General features: G+C 36.0%; 2 protein-coding genes across 2 annotated transcripts; one reads left to right on the top strand and one right to left on the bottom strand.

The window, feature by feature from the left end:
* The first annotated feature begins 7,819 nt into the window (after positions 1-7,819).
* Positions 7,820-10,402, top strand: LOC148932333 (growth-regulating factor 3-like). The gene is made up of 4 exons (XM_089064195.1): positions 7,820-8,143; positions 8,287-8,457; positions 8,671-8,938; positions 9,515-10,402. The coding sequence occupies exons 1-4, from the start codon at positions 7,999-8,001 to the stop codon at positions 9,921-9,923; spliced, it is 993 nt and encodes a 330-aa protein (XP_088920321.1). The 5' UTR covers positions 7,820-7,998; the 3' UTR covers positions 9,924-10,402.
* A 1,915-nt stretch (positions 10,403-12,317) lies between these two features.
* On the bottom strand, positions 12,318-20,182 carry LOC148932332 (ABC transporter G family member 39-like). The gene is made up of 20 exons (XM_089065957.1): positions 19,608-20,182; positions 19,404-19,524; positions 17,964-18,052; positions 17,794-17,878; positions 17,416-17,706; positions 17,223-17,313; positions 16,196-17,096; positions 15,925-16,085; positions 15,706-15,809; positions 15,439-15,604; positions 15,296-15,361; positions 15,029-15,171; positions 14,604-14,936; positions 14,224-14,514; positions 14,051-14,134; positions 13,828-13,961; positions 13,502-13,729; positions 13,198-13,369; positions 12,863-13,117; positions 12,318-12,784 (listed from the first exon to the last, which is right to left on the bottom strand). Exons 1-20 carry the CDS (start codon positions 19,949-19,951, stop codon positions 12,515-12,517), a joined length of 4,329 nt encoding a protein of 1,442 aa, XP_088922083.1. The 5' UTR covers positions 19,952-20,182; the 3' UTR covers positions 12,318-12,514.
* Positions 20,183-20,514: the final 332 nt, after the last annotated feature.

The following is a 20,514-nucleotide window of genomic DNA, read 5'->3' as shown; positions in this document are numbered from 1 at the left end:
CTCCGCAATGCAATTACCAATCTCTCCCCCACTCATCTCCTAATTAACACAACTACCTACTTACTCCGCCCGCCGGCGGTGGAGGCGTTTTTTTTCAACGCACAATTTAAGAAATTTATGTTAAGTGAGCTAATTAGTAGTAAATGAATAATAAAGTAAAATAAAAAAAATTAGAGAGAAAAAATGTGTTAACTTTTGTTAGAAAATGAAATGACTCTACTATTATACTAGAACGTATCAAAATGATAAAATGACTCCACTAATGCAGGGCGGATGGAGTACTTCGTCCGTAAATGTTTCGCAATTTCCTTTTTCTCTTCACCTGCCAAATATATACTCCATCCGTTCCCGAATAGTTGAGGTGAAACTTTTTGACATAGAGTTTAAGAAAGTGATGTTTAGTGTGTTAAGTAAATAGATAAAAAGTAAGAGAGAGAAAAAAGTAAAGAGAATAGAATAGGAAGTGTTTAAAGTGTAGAGATAAAGTAAGAGAGAGTAAAATAAAAGTGAAAAAAAAATATTATTGATTATTATATATAGAAATTACTCAACTATGAGATCTTCCGAAATGAAAAAATATCTCAAGTATTAGAGAACATAATGAGGATCACTTTTGTTCTTCGGCTCATTTTTCTACTAATTTATTGCGGGCTTATTTCTCCACTTACAACAAATTTACCAAATATTTATTAAAATATACCGACCCAAAGTGACATTAGTAATATAAATTTTGCAATTCCTAAGCTCTCTCTTCTTTCTGCCACTTTTTGTGGACTTTTAAATGTATATGAGTACTTAGTATGTTATTTCAAATTTACATACGTACTTTCGTATGTGATTTTATAATGAGTTTTGGTACTTTGTATGGGATTAAAGTTTTACTAATGATGTGTAGGATATTTACGACGACAACTTTCATCTTCCAACTAAACTCTCATCTTCCCATTTCCAACTACCATCAATAAATACACTCTTTATATATATGTTTACTTCCATCTTTCAACTGAACTCTCATCCTCCAAATCTTCAACTTCAAATATTGACTGCAAAATAATTGATGGGATGTTGTATGCGTAAATGATTTTGAGAAAATATTCAGCTTTCATTGTTCGCAAAACTGCCATCCAAATGACACCCACCCATTTTGCTCTTATTTTCACCATTGGAAAATGGCGTTCACCCATCTTGCCCTTATTTCCACACACAAAGTAAAGCACTCCATACTTTTCACGTCGTGGATCTACCACTACTTTAATAGATGCTCTTTCTCGACACAAACAATATCTTACCTGAACCTTAGCCACCAACAACCTTTGTAACCATTCAAACCACCTGTAGTAGAAGAAGCAATATTCTTTTCTATGAATTTGCATATATAAGAAAAAAGTTACTACTCCCTCCCTCCGTCCTATTACAAGTGATGGATTTCATTTGAACATGGGAATTAAGAAAATGATATGTATTGAGTTAAAGTGGAGAAAGTAAAGTATGAGAGAAAAAAAAGTAAGAGAGATAAAAAGAGAATAAAGTAAGAGAGAAAAAAAAGTAAGAGGGATAAAAAGAGAATAAAGTAAGAGAGAAAATAAAGTAAGAGATGGTTGATATTTTATTTTTAGCTAAAAAAAGGAAGTTGATCACTTGTGGTGGGACGACTCAAAATGAAAGTTGATCACTTATGGTGGGACGGAGGAAGTATAAAAGAAGGGGATGGAAAATAAAAGATGTGGGAAGACAGACAAAAGAAGGCCTTTTGGGTTGTAACACCATAGACTCCTAACAAAAAATAAAAATCGACATACACCCCTATCATTCAAATGTACAAAACTGCCGTCCAAGACCTGTGGGGCGTTTTGGCCATAAAAAATATATAAAAACTATAAAAAAATGACCTCATTCGTGATTATATTGAATGCTAGGGTGGTATGACCATATTTTTATTTAGAGTGAACTACAAAAATAGTCCCTGGACTATGCATTTATCTCGCCAATGAACCCTGGACTTTAAAAATATCCCCAGACAACCCTGGACTAAGCGTTTATCTCGAAAATGGTCCTTTTTCACTGTTTCGTGACGAAAATACCCTTTTAGGGGGTTTTGGAGGGTTTGGACAATTTAGTCTTTTTATTTATTGAATCTAATATTATTTCAGTTATGTACTAAATCTAATATTATTTCCAAATTATCATTCTTCTTCCCTTTTGTCATCCTTCACTTTGTTTCTTTATTTCAAGATTAGATTTAATTTTATAAAATTAAATTTTAAATTTCAATTTTTAAATATCAATATTTTTTTAATTATTAAAATTACTATTAAATAACAAATTAATAGTTTTAATCAATATTTGATAGTGTCTAATATTTAATCAATAAGGTACGACGACACCTTAGATTTAATCAACATTTAATAGTTTTAATCATAAATAGATCATATAACACGATTTATTTCGAAATAAATATGCATCTAATGTATAGGAGAATTTGACTAAAAATATTATGAAGTTGACTAAATCGTGTTATATGATTAAAACTAAGGCGTCGTCGTACCTTATTGATTAAATATTAGACACTATCAAATATTGATTAAAACTATTAATTTGTTATTTAATAGTAATTTTAATAATTAAAAAAATTTATTGATATTTAAAAATAGAATTTTAAAATTTAATTTTATAAAATTAAACCTAATATTGAAATAAAGAAACAAAGTGAAGGATGGCAGAAGGAAAGAAGAATGATAATTTTGAAATAATATCAGATTTAGTACATAACTGAAATAATATTAAATTTAAAATGTAAAAAGACCAAATTGCCCAAACCCCCCAAAACCCCCCAAAAGGGTATTTTCGTCACGAAACAGTGAAAAATGACCATTTTCGAGATAAACGCTTAGTCCAGAGTTGTCTAGAGATATTTTTAAAGTCCAGGGTTCATTGGTAGTCCAGGGACTATTTTTATAGTTCACTCTTTTATTTATCAAATGTTTACAACACCAACAACCAAGGGACTAACTATATAATTCACTCTATTGAAATAAATATTCCTCATGTCTCATTAAAAATGAAACGCTTTTATTTTTGGATTGTCTTATTAAAAATAAAACGTTTCTTAAAATAGAAACAACACCATCTCTATTTTTTTTTCTCTTTTACTCTACTTTCTCGACCATAACTCACAAATCAATACTATATAAAAATCTTGTGTCGAAAATCAAATGTTTCATTCTTGCCTCTTGTAAATCTATCCCTCCAAAACTAATTATGCTATTCCTGCTGGACAAAATCAAATAGTACTCCATTTTATATTAGTGCAAGGAGGGAGTATTTATCAATTTTAGTCATGCACTAGACATAACTGTAAAAATGACATTGCGTGAAAATTGACCAAATTGTTATGAATGTTTGGCAGACAAATTCTGGGGTGGGGCTGAAATAGAATTTACTCATTTAGTCAGTGGTAGGAGTATTCATCTATATTCAACTCAAGTATAGAGCAATAATCTGTGAGTTAGAGATCTTTCCCTCTCTACCCTTGTTAGCTGTTGTTAGATTCCCAAAGCTGCACAGACAGCATGCAGCCTACCCCGCCACTCTTACCTCTTTACTCTCTTTTTTTATTTATTGTTTTTTTTAACTGTCTTGTCTCACTTTCTTTCCTCCGCACTGCTCTGTGTTTTGCTTGCCGGCCCATTTTTGAATGTGGTCAATTATAGTTTATAAACGTCAATCAACCATATTTCCATTTTTTAAAATTAACAAAAATACAGCCTTGTTTAATCGATTAAATAATTCACCCAAAAATTATTTCCTTATACGACCCCACGTACGGTCGTAAAATCGTTTCAAATTTTCCTCTGATTTTTTCAAACAAACAATGCAAATTGCAAAGTATAGTGACATACATATCGGTAATTTTAATGTTTTTAATCTTCTAAAAATATGTACGGAGTACTACTATATTGATTAATTTTTTATAGTGCTAACAGTTTTCATAACCGACACTTAATGATCATGTCTAATTACTATTAAGAAAAATTTCACAAATACTGTACGACAAATTATAGCTCTTGAACCAATTTGCAGGAATATATTCTTACAAGGTCTGTTTGGGATCATAATTCATCCACGCCAATCATTCGTAAAGTTGATGTACACACATTTTATGCATTCTTAATACACCACAAAAAGACAAATATAGTTTTCTCCTTTAAATTATTACATCATGTTCTTTGCATTTCCAAATTTTGTTTTACTTTAGTCCTTGGATTATGTAATAAGTACACTGATTATAACTCTCGCACTGGACACATTAGTGGAGATAGATCTCCTGCTATGCTCCCCTCTCATGGCAGGGAGTGGTGTGCTCTCACAACTGCTGAATATTTTATTTATAAAATAAAATATTAAAATATTGATTAAGTTTCTTTTTTAAATGTGCTATGAGAGCATAGCACTCCCTGCTGTGGTACTGCGAGCACGGCGGAGGATCCATTCCCCACATTAGAACATGTAGTAGTACTTACTAGGAGTACTATTTAACTGAGAAAATACTAGGAGTATATATTAATAAAACCACGAAACTGTAAAAATTAAACTAGTGTTTTACTTTTACCCTTGCGACACATTATATTTTCTTTAAAAATACCCCCACCGTCTATAAAAAATAGTCACATTTTTTCATTTTGGGATATCCATAAAAAATAGTCTCATTTCTCAAAATAAAAAGTTTTTATCTCTCTCACTTTTTCATCTCTATCATAATTTACCCACCTTTTCTCCCTATCACGCTAACTTTACCCATTTTTTCTCATTTTCTTTCTTATTTTACCAATTTCTTATTAAAATTCATTGCTTTTAACTCTATTTCTTCATTACATTATTCAAGAATCATACATCATTTTTTACTCCATTCATTACTTAAGATACAATACCTAATTGCGCAAATGATTATCAAACGATCTTTCCGCTCAAAGTGCTTTTTTAGATTTTTCAAAGGTAAGCAACTCGTTGCGAGTCAAACCACGATAGAAAAATATTAATATGAACCATTGCAACAAGATCTAGTTGAAAAAAATTTGGACACGCTTTGATCGCGTCGATAATGCACATAATTTTGAATTATGTAATTTATTTTAGTTGTTTAATAAAGTTATTTTTTTTACTTTAAATTAAATTATAATACGTATTACTTTTGTCAACAAAATTTGTTTTAAATAGTGGACAGACACAATTTTTAATGCAAAATTGATACATTAAGAGTGAGATAGAGAGATAAAATAGTTGGCACGGCTGCGCTCGTGCCGTCGGCACGGACGTGCTCTTAGCTAAGAGCTCCGCTTGCCGGGTGGGCTGCACGCATGCTGGACACGTGGCGCGCACTGTGTGAGCGGTGACGCCCAATCGCCTCATTTTAATCCGCTAAAATGTTTTTTTTTTCAAAAATTCTTAAAATCCAAAAAAATTCAAAAAAAAATAAATAAAAAATTAGTTTGCCACTTACCAAAAATAGAGATGTTTATGACCCTTTTTACAATTTTTTTTGTTTTTTTTAATTATTATTAATTTTTATCCTTAATTCATCCAAATTATCTATAAATACCATCATTCATCACCTATTTTTACGTCAAACCATCTCTCACTCATACTTCTCTCACATTTCTTCATACAATTCACCAAATGGATCCAAACGATCAAGACCAATTGATTGTGGATGCGGAGCAAGAAGAACAAGCATACTATTAATAAGCTCACATCCAACTACAACAAGATCTAGTTGTACATCTTTGGGCGAAATTCGGGAACGAGTAGTGAATTTTTTAAATTTTAGGATTTTAATTATGTAATTTTAAATTTTTTGGGATTTTAATTATTTACTTTTTTTATTTTTTAAAAATTTATAAATAGTATTTCGGATTTTTTAATGCATTTTAATATTATGAAAACTTTTTGGTAATGGAAGTATTTAAATTGAATAATAGAATAGTGTGATCTGTGAAAGAACATGTCTGTGCCACTACAAGTGATGGATTTTTGTTGGACATGGGATTAAGAAAATGATATATATTGAGTTAAAGTGCAGAGAGTAGAATATGAGAGAGGAAAAAGTAAGATAGATAACGAGAGAATAAAATAAAAAGAGAGAATAAAATATAAGAGAGATGATTAAAGTTTTGTCTTTAGCTAAAAAAGGAATTGATCACCTATGGTAGGACAACTCAAAATGGAAAGTTGATCACTTGTGGTGGGACGGAGGGAGTATGTATGAAATTTTGTGAATCACCTAAAATGAAAAAATATAATTATTTTTTGTAAAAATAGAAATACTACTTAATAAATATGAATAGTGCTTGCTACTAAGAGCATCCACAGTGGTGCAGATATCCCGACGGACATCCCAAAAACACCTCCTGCCATGCCATAAGGACCTCTCACTGCACTGCGACGTCATAAGGACATCGCACTGCACAATGCTGGCCATCCCGACGGACATCCACAATAATAAAAATTCACAAATTCACCAAATTAAACATTTTACAGAATTAAACAATTTTTACGGAATTTAAATTTCGACACAAATACGGAGAAAAAGCAACCACTTTATTTTAAAAAAAAACATACATAATTATTTTTAAAAAAAATACATAGTTAAAAATAAAACAACCTTCGACAAATCCGCCCCCGTCTCACTCCTTGTCGTCCCCGCCGCCAGTCCCATCGTCTCTGTTACCAGTCCCGGGACCACTATCGGGCAGGGGTGCCATCCCCAAATCGTGTCGCATAGTGTCGATGACATCCTCCAACATGATCTTGTATAAGGGATCAGTCGCTGCATACCACTTGTCCATGGTGTCGAGCATGCTCTGCGTTAGCTAGACACTGGCGAGATTGTTGAGCTTGGGAGTGACCGGGGACGGGTCTTCCGATTGGACCTCGTGGGACCCGCTGGCGCTTTCCCCTAGCCATCCGCGTCGCGGACTTTTGCCCAACCGGCGACGGCGGCGGGAAGACGATTGAGGAGTCGGAACTCTGCCTCGGCGTCGGGAAGACGATTGAGGGGTCGGCGTTTGTGACTCGCTCGTGGCGGGGGAATCACTATCGTGGTGTTCCATTTATCTTCAAAAGAAATGAAAGTAGAGACAGAGAAACTCATTAAAACAAGTGGTGCGAATGAAATGAAGTTCAACGAGCCGTATATATAGAGTTTTTTTTAAAAGAAATAAAAAATAAAAATCGGGACGTCCGACGACGACGTCCTCGGTCCAACGCAATGGCAGACGTCGCAACGGACGTCCCGGGAATGCCGCGGAAATCCGGTATCCGGAGATCTCGTCCGCTTCCGTCGTCGCCATGCCTAATGGCGGATGTCCCAAGCGGACGACTGGCACGCCGGTCGGACGTCCGTCGGGATATTCGCCCTAGCGGATGCACTTAGAGGTGCCCACGGTTCCGGAACCGCCGGTTTCGGTTTCGGTTCCAAACCAACGGTTTTCCGGCGGTTTTTTTACGATTTTTCACGGTTCCACACCGTCGGTTTTTTGCGGTTCCGGCATGGTTTCATGGTTTTCCGGTGGTTTTTTGCGGTTCCGGCACGGTTTTGGTTTGAAAATTTTTGAACCTGAACCGAACCACGGTTAAAAAATCAACGGTTTCGTTCGGATAAAATCTCACGGTTTCAGTTTGGAACTATAACCGACAATTATGGTTTCAGTTTTAACCGACGGTTCGATAAACCTTGGGCAGGTCTAGATGCTCTAACTATATGCAAGTGGAAGATGAATGCGTGCTTTTGCAACTAAATAGGAGTAGAAAATGTTACTCCTTATTTGTTCACTATTTGTGCATCCCCTGCAATCTGGCAAATTAGCAGTACAAAACATGAAATGATCTAAGGACATATAACAGTGAGTGAGAAGCGAAAGCCTCTGTACCAACTTTTTCTCCACAACATAACATGCTCCTCACCAAACCAATACAAAATTCCATCACTCTTAGAATCTTCTCATGGACTTGGATCTGAAGCAATGGCGAGATCATCACTCTCAACCAACGTCTTCTGCACTCCCTTTGTTTCTCTCTGAGCCCAACAGAAATCTGTCAGCATTTCTTTCTGATCATACAACAACTAGAATCCCCAGCCCCAGTCCCAGTACTCTCTCTCTCTCTCTCACACACACACACACCCTGCTGTTGGACTGTTTCCTGCTGTTGGAAAAAATAAAGGAGCTTTCTTGATTTTTTAGCTTCAAAGATTCAACATTTACTTTGTACTAAAAATACTCCATTTGTCAGGGATGGAGAGCTATTTCAGCTCCTCTCAATGGCAGGAGCTGGAGCTCCAGGCCTTGATTTTCAGACATATGAGTGCCGGAGCTGATATCCCTCCTGAACTTGTTCATCTCGTCAAGAAAAGCCTCATCACTTCCCCATTTTATCACTATTATCCCCATTTCCAGCCTTCTTGTAAGTCAACCCCATCCCTTTCTCTCTTGGTATTGTGTGTAAAGGTAGGAGCTTTGGATTGGGCAGACTCTGATTTTCTGTTTTCTTCAATTATCCTGCTCTGTTTCCACTATTTTTGTTTACAGTACTTTTTTCTTGATTTGATATGACTGAAAAAATGGTTCTTGAATTTGGGGTTGTTTGAGATCTAAAATAGAGGAATGGGTTGTTCAGTGTTGCAGTCTGGGTATTGGGGGCGGGCGGCGATGGATCCGGAGCCGGGAAGATGCAGGCGGACCGACGGCAAGAAGTGGCGGTGCTCGAGGGACGTGGTGGCCGGCCAGAAGTACTGTGAGCGCCACATGCACCGCGGCAGAAACCGTTCAAGAAAGCCTGTGGAAAATCCCACATCCGCCACCTCTCCCTACGCCGCCACCAGGCAACCTGCCCCTCCTCAATTCACCCTCTCCGTCCCTTCTCATTCCACCCATCTTCTTCCAAGGTAATCACCCTTCTTCAAATAAATCAAGATACCTTTTTTATTTTAAATTTAAGTCCTAATTTGTGTTCTTTGCTGTGTTTTTTTAAAATCAAGATTGGTTTTTTAAATAGGATTTGTTAGTTTTGAACACAGGATTATTGTAATATAGTTATGGAGTACTAAAATAAGTGGAGAAACTGGTGTTTTGAAGTGTAGGAGTAAGTGATGGTACTTGAAGATAGAAACTATAATAGCGGAATCCTTGTTCCCCAAAAGGAAGAAAGTCCCCAAAACTTGATATACAATGATCCAAGGCATCAATTGGTTTGATATTTTCAAACAACTTTTGCATCCTTTGTTTGATAGGAGGGTCCCCTAAATGAATTCGCTTTTGATTCCTACTGTTTCATGGAGCGTGTCTCAGACCCACCATTATCATCTTGGTAGGACCCTTGGTTTTCGTATTTTCAGAATAGGCCAACAATCACCCCTAACCACTTGTTTCCTTGCCCCTCTCTCATCTAAACCTTCCTTATTAATGGTAACACCAACCTTTTCTTGTTCCTCTAACTTTGCCTTCATTGTGATGCTTACTAGGCCTCTCCCGGACTCACAATTTGCGAGCGCTAAGGCCCCTTTCAATGATGATCCGGGTAGTGGGAGGACGCTACGCCACTTCTTTGACGATTGGCCTCCTAAGCCACTTCATGACACGGCCGCCACTACTAACTTGTCGATCTCGATGCCCGGGAATGGGAACCCATCGTCTGACTTCTCGTTGAAGCTTGGCACCGGTGATGGGGATAACACTAGTACTAGTCAACTCGAGGGGGGTGGTAATGAAAGGGACAAACATCAGTTAAACTGGGGGGTTACGTGGGGGACTAATGCGGTCGCCCCAATGGGAGGGCCCCTGGCCGAGGTCTTGAGGTTGTCGACTTCCAATTCGTCACCAACCAGCGTTCTACATCGCCCACAACGACCCCCGGCCTCTGAAGCTAGCTAATAAGAGCGGGGTGAGAAGAAAAAATTGGTGTTGAGGATTTCTTCCCCAACCTACGAGTCTCTCGCTGGGTCGGGAAAGGACTATTACCCGTATTCGGGGTAGTGACATTCTCACAACGATTCTTGTTATGTTTTTATTCCTATTTTCATTTCCTTCCGATTTCCCGAATTATTGCATACCGCTTTGAAGTGTTGCATTGGCTTGTTTCCTTCTTTTTTTTCCACTTCTCGACCACGTGCTTTTCTTGCTTTGTTTCTTTCTTGGCATGTTATTTTCATCAACGTCTTTTCTGGATTCATTTTATGATTCTATCTACCTTTATTTTATTTTTATGTTAATTATTTTTGTGCAACTTCAATGTTGTGTGGTTTCTTTTGCAATCTTGAGAAGCGTTAAAGTGTGATTGTACAAATTTGGATGGAAGTGTGATGTACGAATGATTCTTCAATAGCTTTCTATCTATCTGTAGTTTTCAATGATGTTTTTGTTGAAGCCAGTGTCATCATATTTAATACCGGTGCATTGCCAGGTCATTCTCTTTTAACTCTAGTAACATGAAACAGTAAATTCAAATAATAAATGTATATTTATTTATAGTACTAATAATAAAAGAAACATGTAGTAGGAGTAATAAATTACTGCCCATTGGCCACCCATTTATTTATTTATTTATATTAGGCCATCCACTTTTATATTACTTTGCTCTCTTAATACAAAAATGGTGTAGATCACTCATCCTAAATACCACTAATACACACCATAAACATCATGGCATCAAAGAAAAAGTAAGATTAGCTCAAATTGCAAATTACGACAAGACCATCTTATTTAAGAGGTTTTGGATTCAATGGCACATGCGTTCGATGTTTATTTCTCATATTATGATGGTGTAGTGGTCTTGTCTGGGTATGATGTAGTGATTTAATTGATCTTTTTTGTAGTAGGAGTAGTATTAGAAAATTTGAAATACCCATTCTTATAAATTGTAGTAGTAGATTAAAACGTAAAAACACCCATATTTTGAAACACTTTTTCTAGACAAATTATCTAAAATGTCCGTGCGGAGATTGTTATAGTAGGAAAGTGAATCATGATTGACCAAGTTATCACTATTCTGTTTTATTTCAAATTTTCTTTTTTTTTAGTCCTATTAAATCAATATTGATTTTTTTTTCCTTTATTAAATCTTCAGTATGTTTCTCATAAAATGACTACTACTTCAATTTTTTTTCCAATTCAATTCACGACTATTTCACCAATTCAGCATGTTTATGTGTTTGTTGAATAAATTAAGTCAATTATGACACAGATTATTTTCTCTAGGTACATTATTGGATTTGCTCACGCTCATTGAGGTCATAATTGATAAAATAACCAAAAATAAAACAAAACAAGTACTTCCTCGGTCCCACAAAAGATGTCACATTTATGGGACGATACGAGATTTTAAGAGGTTTTGTTTTGTGTATTAAATGGAGAAAGAAAATATAATTTTTATATTTATGTGAGAGAGAATTTTTCCGAAAAAGAAATGTGATATCTTTTGTGGAACAAACTAAAAAGGAAAGTGTGATATTTTTTGTGGAACGGAGGGAGTAGCGCTTAATTGTTTTCTCACTCTGACCAAGGTATTCGATTAGTGGCTTCCTCATGAGTAAGAAAATGTAACTGATTTACTATTGAAAATTTTAATTATAAATATTGATAATATGTCCAAAAAAATTAGGTATCCGACAAATTTAGCAAGGATTACCAAAAAGTGTTCGCCAAATGACATCAACAAACATTAGCGAGCATATTTACGTTGCTCGCGAAAAATCTCACATTTCAAGTCATGGAGGCTGAAAGCTGTGACAAAATCTCACATTTTTGTATTTTTTTTATTTTAACGTATTTAAATTTAACAAGTACACTAATTTAAATTTGAAATTAATACGAACTTTCGTGCTAGCTAGTATTTTTCAAATTAAAATATAAAATGATTAATTAAATTTAAATAGTTTATTAAATAATTTAATAAATTATTTATGAAGTACATTAATTTTAGTATATACTAGTACTATTTACGAAGTAAATAATTTAAAATAAATTTTGTTTGGCACAATTATTGTTTGACAAAGATTCCTCCTATGTTCACAAATTAAGTTTCTGTTGATTTAGCTTAACTGAATAATTATGTCATACGTAATGAAAAAACAATTTTTCCAAGATAAAATAGTCTCAAAATCTATTACTTCAATCTGTTTTCACTTTTTTGTGTGAAAAAATCGGTTTTCAAGTTTTTTCAGAAGCATAAAACAAATATTTTCAAATTTAATATGTCATTTTCACTTATATCTAATTAAGTTGTTATCCTTTGAGCACACTATCAAAGAATTATATGGAGAAAATAACTTATGTTAATGAGCCTCGGATAGCTATTATAGAGTTTTATTTTTTATGTACATAAGAAAAGCTCAAGACCAAAAAGATGGCGAACAACTAACACGAAAAACACAACACACATTAACACTTCTAGCAGAGCCAAGACTAAGGCTAGCACCAAGTTCAACAAAGCAAAGCTATTAGTTGATGTGATGAAGGTATGATGCTCATCTCCTTTGGAAGTTGAGGCACTTGATACCAAAGGCAAAGGTTAGGGCAAAGATTAGGACAAAAACCAGATGCATTACAGCAACAACAGGCAGAAAATCATGCTCAAATCCCAAGTTTTGTTTAAGGTATGATTTCACCATCCTTAATCCAACTCCAGGCACCTCTATTTCAGTTCCCATCTCACCAAATTGTGAAGCCACCAGCCCGTAGATCGTCCACGCCACCGGAGACCCCCAGTAATACCACCTCCACCATATCGGAATTTGCTGCCACACAATTCCCTTTGTCAAACACAACTCACATACATTAATTAATCTCTAGAAAATTATGCCAAAGTCACTCACCACTCGTGGAAGGAGGAAACCGGAGAACAAGTTCCAGAAGCTGAGGAAGAAAGCTGTTGCAATGGAAGCGACTTGGAGGCCAGGTGTGAGAGCGATGAACATCATTCCGTAAAGAGTGAAGTAGACGAAGCACATGTACATGAAGTAGTAGAACCAAAAGAATCTGGCTACATTCCATTCGAATCCAATCATTGAATAGATTAGAAGGACGTATGCTGCAGTTTGTATTGCTACGTAGACCATCTCTATAGCCACCTGCAAAGATTCACAATGTGTATTGTTACGTTGTAAGGTGGAGATGATCACTAAGCTAACAATGTGGTATTTATGTAGACCTGAGCAAATGCATAAGGCAGCGGCGAATACATTCCAGCTGCCCTTTCACGATAGAAAACTGTCTTCTCTATAGAAACGACGCCTTGCACAGAACTCATATTCGAGGCTCCCAGGAAGACGACAGCAGAATATATAGCTCCCAAAAGATTTTGAATATCTTGTTGATTTTCACTGTCAAAACACAAGAGTAAAACATAAGTACTCAAAGATTATTAAGTCAGGACTAGTATATAACATGCTAGTATTTCTCTCTTGTTTCAAGAATTAATCATGCTGAAAACAAATTATATACGAGCGACTTACATTTTCTGTCCCTTATTCCAGAAAATCAGCCCAAATATTAGACCAATCACAGTTGCCATCAAGAACCTGATGGCATTATATAGTGGATTCCTCCAGTATGACCAATACTGCTTCCAGAAGCAAGCTTTGCATTGCTCCAGAAACGACTTCGAGTATTTACTAGGAAAATAGAGGTCCTTAGAATCTGGTGGAGGAGTACTGAGCTCTTTGATAAGTTCTTGATTCCTCCTGAATACCAAAGAGCAAAATGACATTTGTAAATGGCTTCAGAAACTGAAAACACGAAAGCTAGTAGCAACAGAAGAGCAACCGTCGGTTCTACTCACTGGTAAAGTGCTGATTTAGCATAAATATCAGCAAAATCAACTCCAAGTTCAATCTCAGCTGCTGGAGTGCTGATATCCAGCATCCAGGTTGCTGGATTATAACCATCTTTAATCTTGGGAACCCCAGGAATAGCCTGACACGAGACGAAAATAGTATGATTAAATTACAAGGAAAAACAAGCTTCCAATGGAGAATGAGCATAAACTGTTGGAGACAGCTGACCTCAAAATACTCTATCAGCTTATGAGAATGCAGACCAAGAGGTCCAGCATATACGATCCGGCCTCCTCTCTTCATCAAGATTAGCTGCAGTAATATCAAAAGATATAGTCTGATTAATGCAAGTAAAATATTCGGAGTAGATTAAAACTTATTAAGATATGTATTGTTCATACTTCATCAAAAGATTCGAATATATCTATGCTTGGTTGGTGAATCGTGCAGACAACAGTTCTTCCTGTATCCACGGTGTTTCTAACTGTGCGCATTACTATAGCAGCTGCTCTCGCGTCAAGGCCAGAAGTAGGTTCGTCCATGAAGATGATAGATGGGTTAGCAACTAACTCCACAGCAATTGTTAGTCTTTTCCTTTGTTCAGTTGAAAGACCGGAAACTCCAGGAAGCCCAACTAAGGAATCTCTTATGGGGTTAAGCTCAACCAATTCCATCACTTCTTCAACAAATTGCTGCAGTATGCAAGGAATAGATGGCCAAATGTTACTAAGGAATAATCAAGGAAATTAAGTACAAAATAAAAATAACAATAATATACAACCTTTCCAGTGTCTTTGTTTACTTCTTGAGGAAGGCGTAGCCAGGCAGAGTACAACACAGATTCGTAAACGGTGACGTTAGGCGAATGAATGTCATTCTGTTCACAGTATCCACTGATCCGTGCAAATGTATCCTGTTTCTTGGGGTAGCCTGAAATGCTGATATTTCCCTCGATGTATCCGCCTGTTTTTCTCCCTGCTAATACATCCATTAAGGTTGTCTTTCCAGCACCACTAGCCCCAACAAGTGCCGTCAGTACTCCAGGTCTAAAAGCTCCACTCACATCTCGTAGCAGTTGGAGACGATCACCCTCAACACCTTGTGCTTTCATTTCCTGATAAATGAAACAAGTTAAAAGAATATTCAAAATGTTATGTAGTTTAGTTCATTACCAAAGTGCAAATTGGTAAAGATAAGCATACTTACAGGTGGCAAATCGACATAGTAATTTGTATGGTTGAACACAAGAGACAGAGGCTGAAAGGGTAGAAGCATTCCTTTGTTAGATGTTCGAACTTCAGTGCCAATGATTCCGTCTGGACTGCTTTTCTGGACAACCTTATCCCCTCCTGTAGTAAGTTAAGTAAGTTTTGTAAAACTACAACGAATAAACGGAATGTAAACTGGTTCTTTTCCTGGTTTACTGAAATGAGCAAAAAAACGAAAATAATAAGTTAAAGGAAGGGCTAGTACCTTTAGATGAATCCTTTTTGCTGTCATCATCGTCATCCAATGTCAAATTCTTTGAACCGCTTGAAGCTATAAATTTGATCAGCCAAGAAATCAACATCTATTTCCAATTCAAAGCAAGTGGAATTTTATGGAATATGACTTACAACTTAAGAAGGTCAGTGCAGCAATAAAGAAAAGGTTGTAGAGAACCGAAAATCCCAAGAGTGCACATACACAAATCCAGAACCAATAATCCTCAGTGAAAAAGCCCCTCGACTGAAGGAGGACTTTTCCAATAGTAGCTTCAGGGTATTTAGGATCTGTATTAGGCTGCAGCAAAGAAGAATGTGTATGAAGATTTAGCAAGAATCAAAGAAGAAACGAACACGAACTGCAAGCCAGTATTATTGGTAATCTAATGAACAACTTACACTGCTCCATCTTGTGGCAAGAAACTCATTTATGGATACAGCATTCTGTCCATAACTCATGGGAGAAATATAATAGGCCCATTTCAACCATGGCTCCAGATCATCTGCCATCAAGAAAGGATATGAATATATACATACCATCAGAGTATCTAAAATACTAGACATAGTACCATTACATTTCATAATAAAGCTTGCATATTAGAGACATGCACGACTTACCTTTGGCAACTATAAAACCCCCAAGGACAAAGATCACGAGCAAAGAGAAGGTGCCTAATGTGTTTGCAACAACCTGGGTTCTTCCTAATGCAGCAATGAACCGGAACAGACCAAGTGCCATTTGCTTTATGCTGACCAACGTCAAAAACTGCCGGAAAAATCTAGAGCACACAGATAAAAAAAAAAAAAAAAAAAAAAAAACTCAGTTCAGCAGATTTTTGGAATAGTGGTCAGGTCAAGAATCCAGTTAGTTGATTGAACTGGATTTTACCTTCCAGGAGAAGGTGCGAACCCGATTGTGTAGTATGTGAGAATCATCCATATACATGTTTCCACAATAGTTAATGGGATTCTTAATATCCAAATAGGTAAGCAGAAAGCCCAAGCTGGATAGAATAAAAGATCTCTTTGTTTAAAGAAGACTGGCAGCCTCGAGACTGTCATTGAAAGCTCAGCCATCCCATTGAACATCATGGTCATGAGACTGAAGAAAAGTGCTCCAAAGAATTTTCCTCCATCCGTTAATTTTCCATACGACATTGTTGTTCTCAGAAACAGCGTACATGCTATTAAACCCAGTATTGTGAGCTGTGTAGACTTGAATATGTAAACAAAAGAGTTACGTTTCATTAGCAACCATTCCTTAGAGAAGCACGCACGAAACAGTTGCCAACTGGATATACCATACTTTTCCTTAACCAAAGCTGCTCCGTGGGCTTCAGATTTTTCATAAGGAACACGGAGGTCTTCAGCGAGCTTTTGCCCTACTTCGAAGGAGTTGAAGGCTTGTGCAAATTCTGAAGCTGGGATATACCTATAGGGCTGGTCTTTCTTGTTCCAGTATTGTTCTTGGTCTTTCTTCGAGGTCACTTCTTGAAGAAAATCAGCAACTCCTTTTCGTGCAGGGCATTTGAATCCCATGTACTCGAAGAAGTCAGTTACACTTTCTCGTGGACCTTGATAGACAATGAAACCTTCTGATAACAAGATAACATCATCAAAGAGATTATAGGTCTCTGGGGGTGGTTGCAAGAGAGCAATAACCATGGTTAAACCAATTATGTGAGCAATTTGGCTCATGTGATTGACAATCTGAAATGTGGTGGAGCTATCTAATCCAGTCGATATTTCATCCATGAACAGAACTTTGGCTGGTCCAACCAACATTTCCCCTAAAGTATCAACAACAATAGTTCAATGCAAGTAAAATCTAAAGAGGTTCACTTCACTCACACTAACTAACGCAGAAATACACCATATATCAAGAATTGGATCAAATATTTCAACATCCAACATACCAGTAGTGACACGTTTCTTTTGCCCTCCCGAAATGCCCCTTCTCATATCATCACCAACCATAGTGTCCGAACATATATCTAAACCAAGTATCTATCAACGGAGATGATAAAACTAAGTCAGTTTCCTGTCAAATTTCACATTACTTGAAAAAACATTTCACTAAAAACAGCATAAATAGCAAAGATGAAAAACCTTAAGACAATAATCTGTGAAGAGGCTGGTCTTCTGACCAGAGACTGCTATGCCTTTCATGAATGCATCAACCTCAGGGTCGGGATGGATCCCGGCCTCTTTCTCGCGCCTTGAGAGCTCTGCCAACAATTCATATCTCGGGCCAACGCCCAAACAACGAGCTGAGAAATCAAGAGTCTCCCTCACTGTCATCTCCCCATGATGAAGATCATGTTGGCTAATATAGGCACAAGTCTTCTGAGGAACAAACTCACTGAACTCATGCCCACAATACGTGATCTTCCCCGTTTGCTGCACCCCACAATTTCTTATCAAATATCACTATTTTTGGAATGCATGAATGATACTACAAAACATCAACAATGGAATCATATATACCTTTAAATTATGATCAAGCTTTCCACCAAGTGAAAGCAAGAAACTTGTTTTCCCTGCACCAGGAGGGCCCAAAAGCAGAGTGATTCTGGAAACAATACTAATTTGTTTAAACAACTTTTATGAATATTTACATTCCTAGGCATAACATAAGTTGAAATTAGATTAGAAACCTGGATGGTCTGATAATTCCACTGACATCTTTAAGTATCTGAATCTTTCTCTTCTTGGTAGGGGAAAGCTTCACTAGTTCTAGAATACTCTGTTATCCATTAACACCCCAAATATCAGGATTAAAATCGCAATGAGACAATGATTCTTTTTCTTTGTTTATCAGAATTAAATACCAGAATTATAAGATGTTACTATCATAAATCATAATGTGATTTCTTGTAACTCTACGAAATAATAGTGTTGAATTGTTTATCAATCAAAATTGAAGTATAAAAGAAAGAGTCACTATGTTTATCTAATTATTTCTATCACTTTATATTTTTCCATATTCCCTTCTATTTCAATTTACTAAATTAATTAAAATACGATAAATTTAAATATGCATATTTATTTGATAAATATTACTAATATATTATTTCATTTAATTCTAAGATCATGCAACATGTATAAATTATAATTTAAATAGAAGATCTTTTAAATAACTTAAACCTCTAATTATCATTATTTTTAATCTGTAATATTTAATAAAAAAAATTCAAATTATATCATAAATTTAAAGATATGTACATGAAAAAAAAAACTATTTTCTGTGTAACCAGTCAGTACCAAAAGTCCAAAACGCATCTGTCGACATTGTTTATTCTCGACGAATTAAATGGTCAACCCATCATTAGACAATGACCACAAAAAATAAATAAACAAATAGTACATAACCCTACCCTAATTACTTTATTTAGCTAATAGCAACATTATTACTAACCAGGTTTATAATATTCATATTTAGGGTAACGCTTCACTTAAATATTTGTCCATTTTCAAATTTAGTATTTTAATATTTTTTAGGGATTGCATGCATTGTTTAGAAATATTATTAACAATAAGCAATCAATTATTAATTAAATTTTGAAAAATATTAAAATTATTAATCGGATATAACAAATACTACTAATTAATCACCCTAACTTATTGTAAACATAGGAAAGGAATTATGTACTATTTGTTTATTTATTTTTTGTGGTGTGGTGATGTTAGTTTTAGAAGTCCAATTCTCCTAGGCAATCAATTTCAACTGTATTCAACAAGATTTTCTGTTGCACTTCTATCACATTTATGTACCCTACGTCTTAAACGTGGCATACGATCCAAAATCAATGGTTTCCATTTAACACTTTATATAGTAGAATCACCCACAAAATAGGCATCTTATTCCGCTATTTCCGAAAATCAGGCATAATAACTTAAAGAGGTATAAACAAAACAAAAGGTCACCTCCACAAGTGAAGATCAATTTAGCAAGTGAAGATTCGGACTCATATTATAAAATCATACTACTCCATATTAGTACTAGATTAACGTTAGTAGCGTCTAACAAAATACGATTAGGTAATGGTCTGAAAATAAATAAATAGATTAATTAGAGTAGAGGAGATTTAAGTGACCTCAATTGTATTCAAGGTTGCATTAATCAAAGTGGGCAAAGCTCTGCTTCCGACATGCACTTCTCCTTCCACCGACAAATGCTCATACCTTATTTCCACTTTCGGCACTTCAAGCCCCACCCTAATTTATATGATTAACGCGATATTAAATTTCTGTTCATTTATGAATAAAAAAATAAGGGATCAGTATATTATAACACGTACCTACGAACCCGGTTTCTGAGGGCGCTGAGGAGCCTCTTGTTGTCTCTCTCAACGTTATCCAGAATCCGGTTCATGAAATAGCGCTTCTCGTCGCCCTTGAGCTTCTTGAAGTCGATTTCCTCGGCCTTCACGGTCCCGTCTTCTAGAACCTTCTTGAGAAAGCCCTTGCTAATCCTATCATAAGTGGGCAGCCTCTCGAGCGCCGCCCACCGCAGCTCCTCCTCCTCCTCATCCTCCCTCTCCCTCGCGCTGTGGAACACGTCCGGCTCCTGCTGCCACACCCTCTTCAAGCTCCGGCTGCTCACCGATCGCGCCAAATCATCGCCCGCCAAAGCCAAAGCCATCGCGCGCTTTCCTTCTCCACTTAATTACTTAATTACTCCAACTTCCTCTTTTTAAAATGAAAATGCAGACTGAAAAGTTAAACAAGAGGCTCAAGTTGAGGAAGCAGTTATTCAATCAATCACTTGAGTAAGATATTTTGGTTCTCAAAATGAATGCATTTATTACAGTTGGAGTAATCATATTTGGTGCAAAACAGCTACTCTTAAATACAGTACTATGTATGGGTGGATAAATTGACTGCTCTACTTTCACCACCCAAATCGAATAATCTACTTTGGAAGGAAGAGAATATTGTGACTCAATTAAATAATTGTTGGGAAATAAATACAGACAATCACGAATATAAAGGAGAATGAATACAACGAATTGGGTAAATGAATACAACGAATTGTTTACCCAGTTTGATACAAAGTGTAGTGATGTCAAGCCAGAGATTTCACTAATTTTACAACGAGGGAGCACCTCTATTTATAAGCAAAATAGAGAATCATAATTATAATCGAACTAGAAAACATATCTCACAAGAAATATTAGGAGATATTTTAAGCTCCATAATTAACAA

Source organism: Salvia hispanica, chromosome 2, assembly GCF_029641045.1.
Source record: "Salvia hispanica isolate PSC_SH4W2 chromosome 2, Shi_PSC_v1, whole genome shotgun sequence".
NCBI lineage: Eukaryota > Viridiplantae > Streptophyta > Magnoliopsida > Lamiales > Lamiaceae > Salvia > Salvia hispanica.
This window is presented reverse-complemented; position numbering and strand designations above follow the sequence as displayed.

Bases quoted from the DNA above. Each gene is read 5' to 3' on its own strand.
- LOC148932332 (XM_089065957.1), bottom strand. From the start codon at position 19,951: ATGGCTTTGGCTTTGGCGGGCGATGATTTGGCGCGATCGGTGAGCAGC. The intron at 15,605-15,705 runs GTAAGTTGTTCA...TCTTTGCTGCAG, and splicing joins TTGCCACAAGATGGAGCAGT to CCTAATACAGATCCTAAATA. The intron at 13,370-13,501 runs GTAAGTCGCTCG...GTGTTTTGACAG, and splicing joins TGGAATAAGGGACAGAAAAT to TGAAAATCAACAAGATATTC.
- LOC148932333 (XM_089064195.1), top strand. From the start codon at position 7,999: ATGGACTTGGATCTGAAGCAATGGCGAGATCATCACTCTCAACCAACG. The intron at 8,144-8,286 runs GTACTCTCTCTC...TCCATTTGTCAG, and splicing joins AATCCCCAGCCCCAGTCCCA to GGATGGAGAGCTATTTCAGC. The intron at 8,458-8,670 runs GTAAGTCAACCC...TGGGTTGTTCAG, and splicing joins TCCCCATTTCCAGCCTTCTT to TGTTGCAGTCTGGGTATTGG.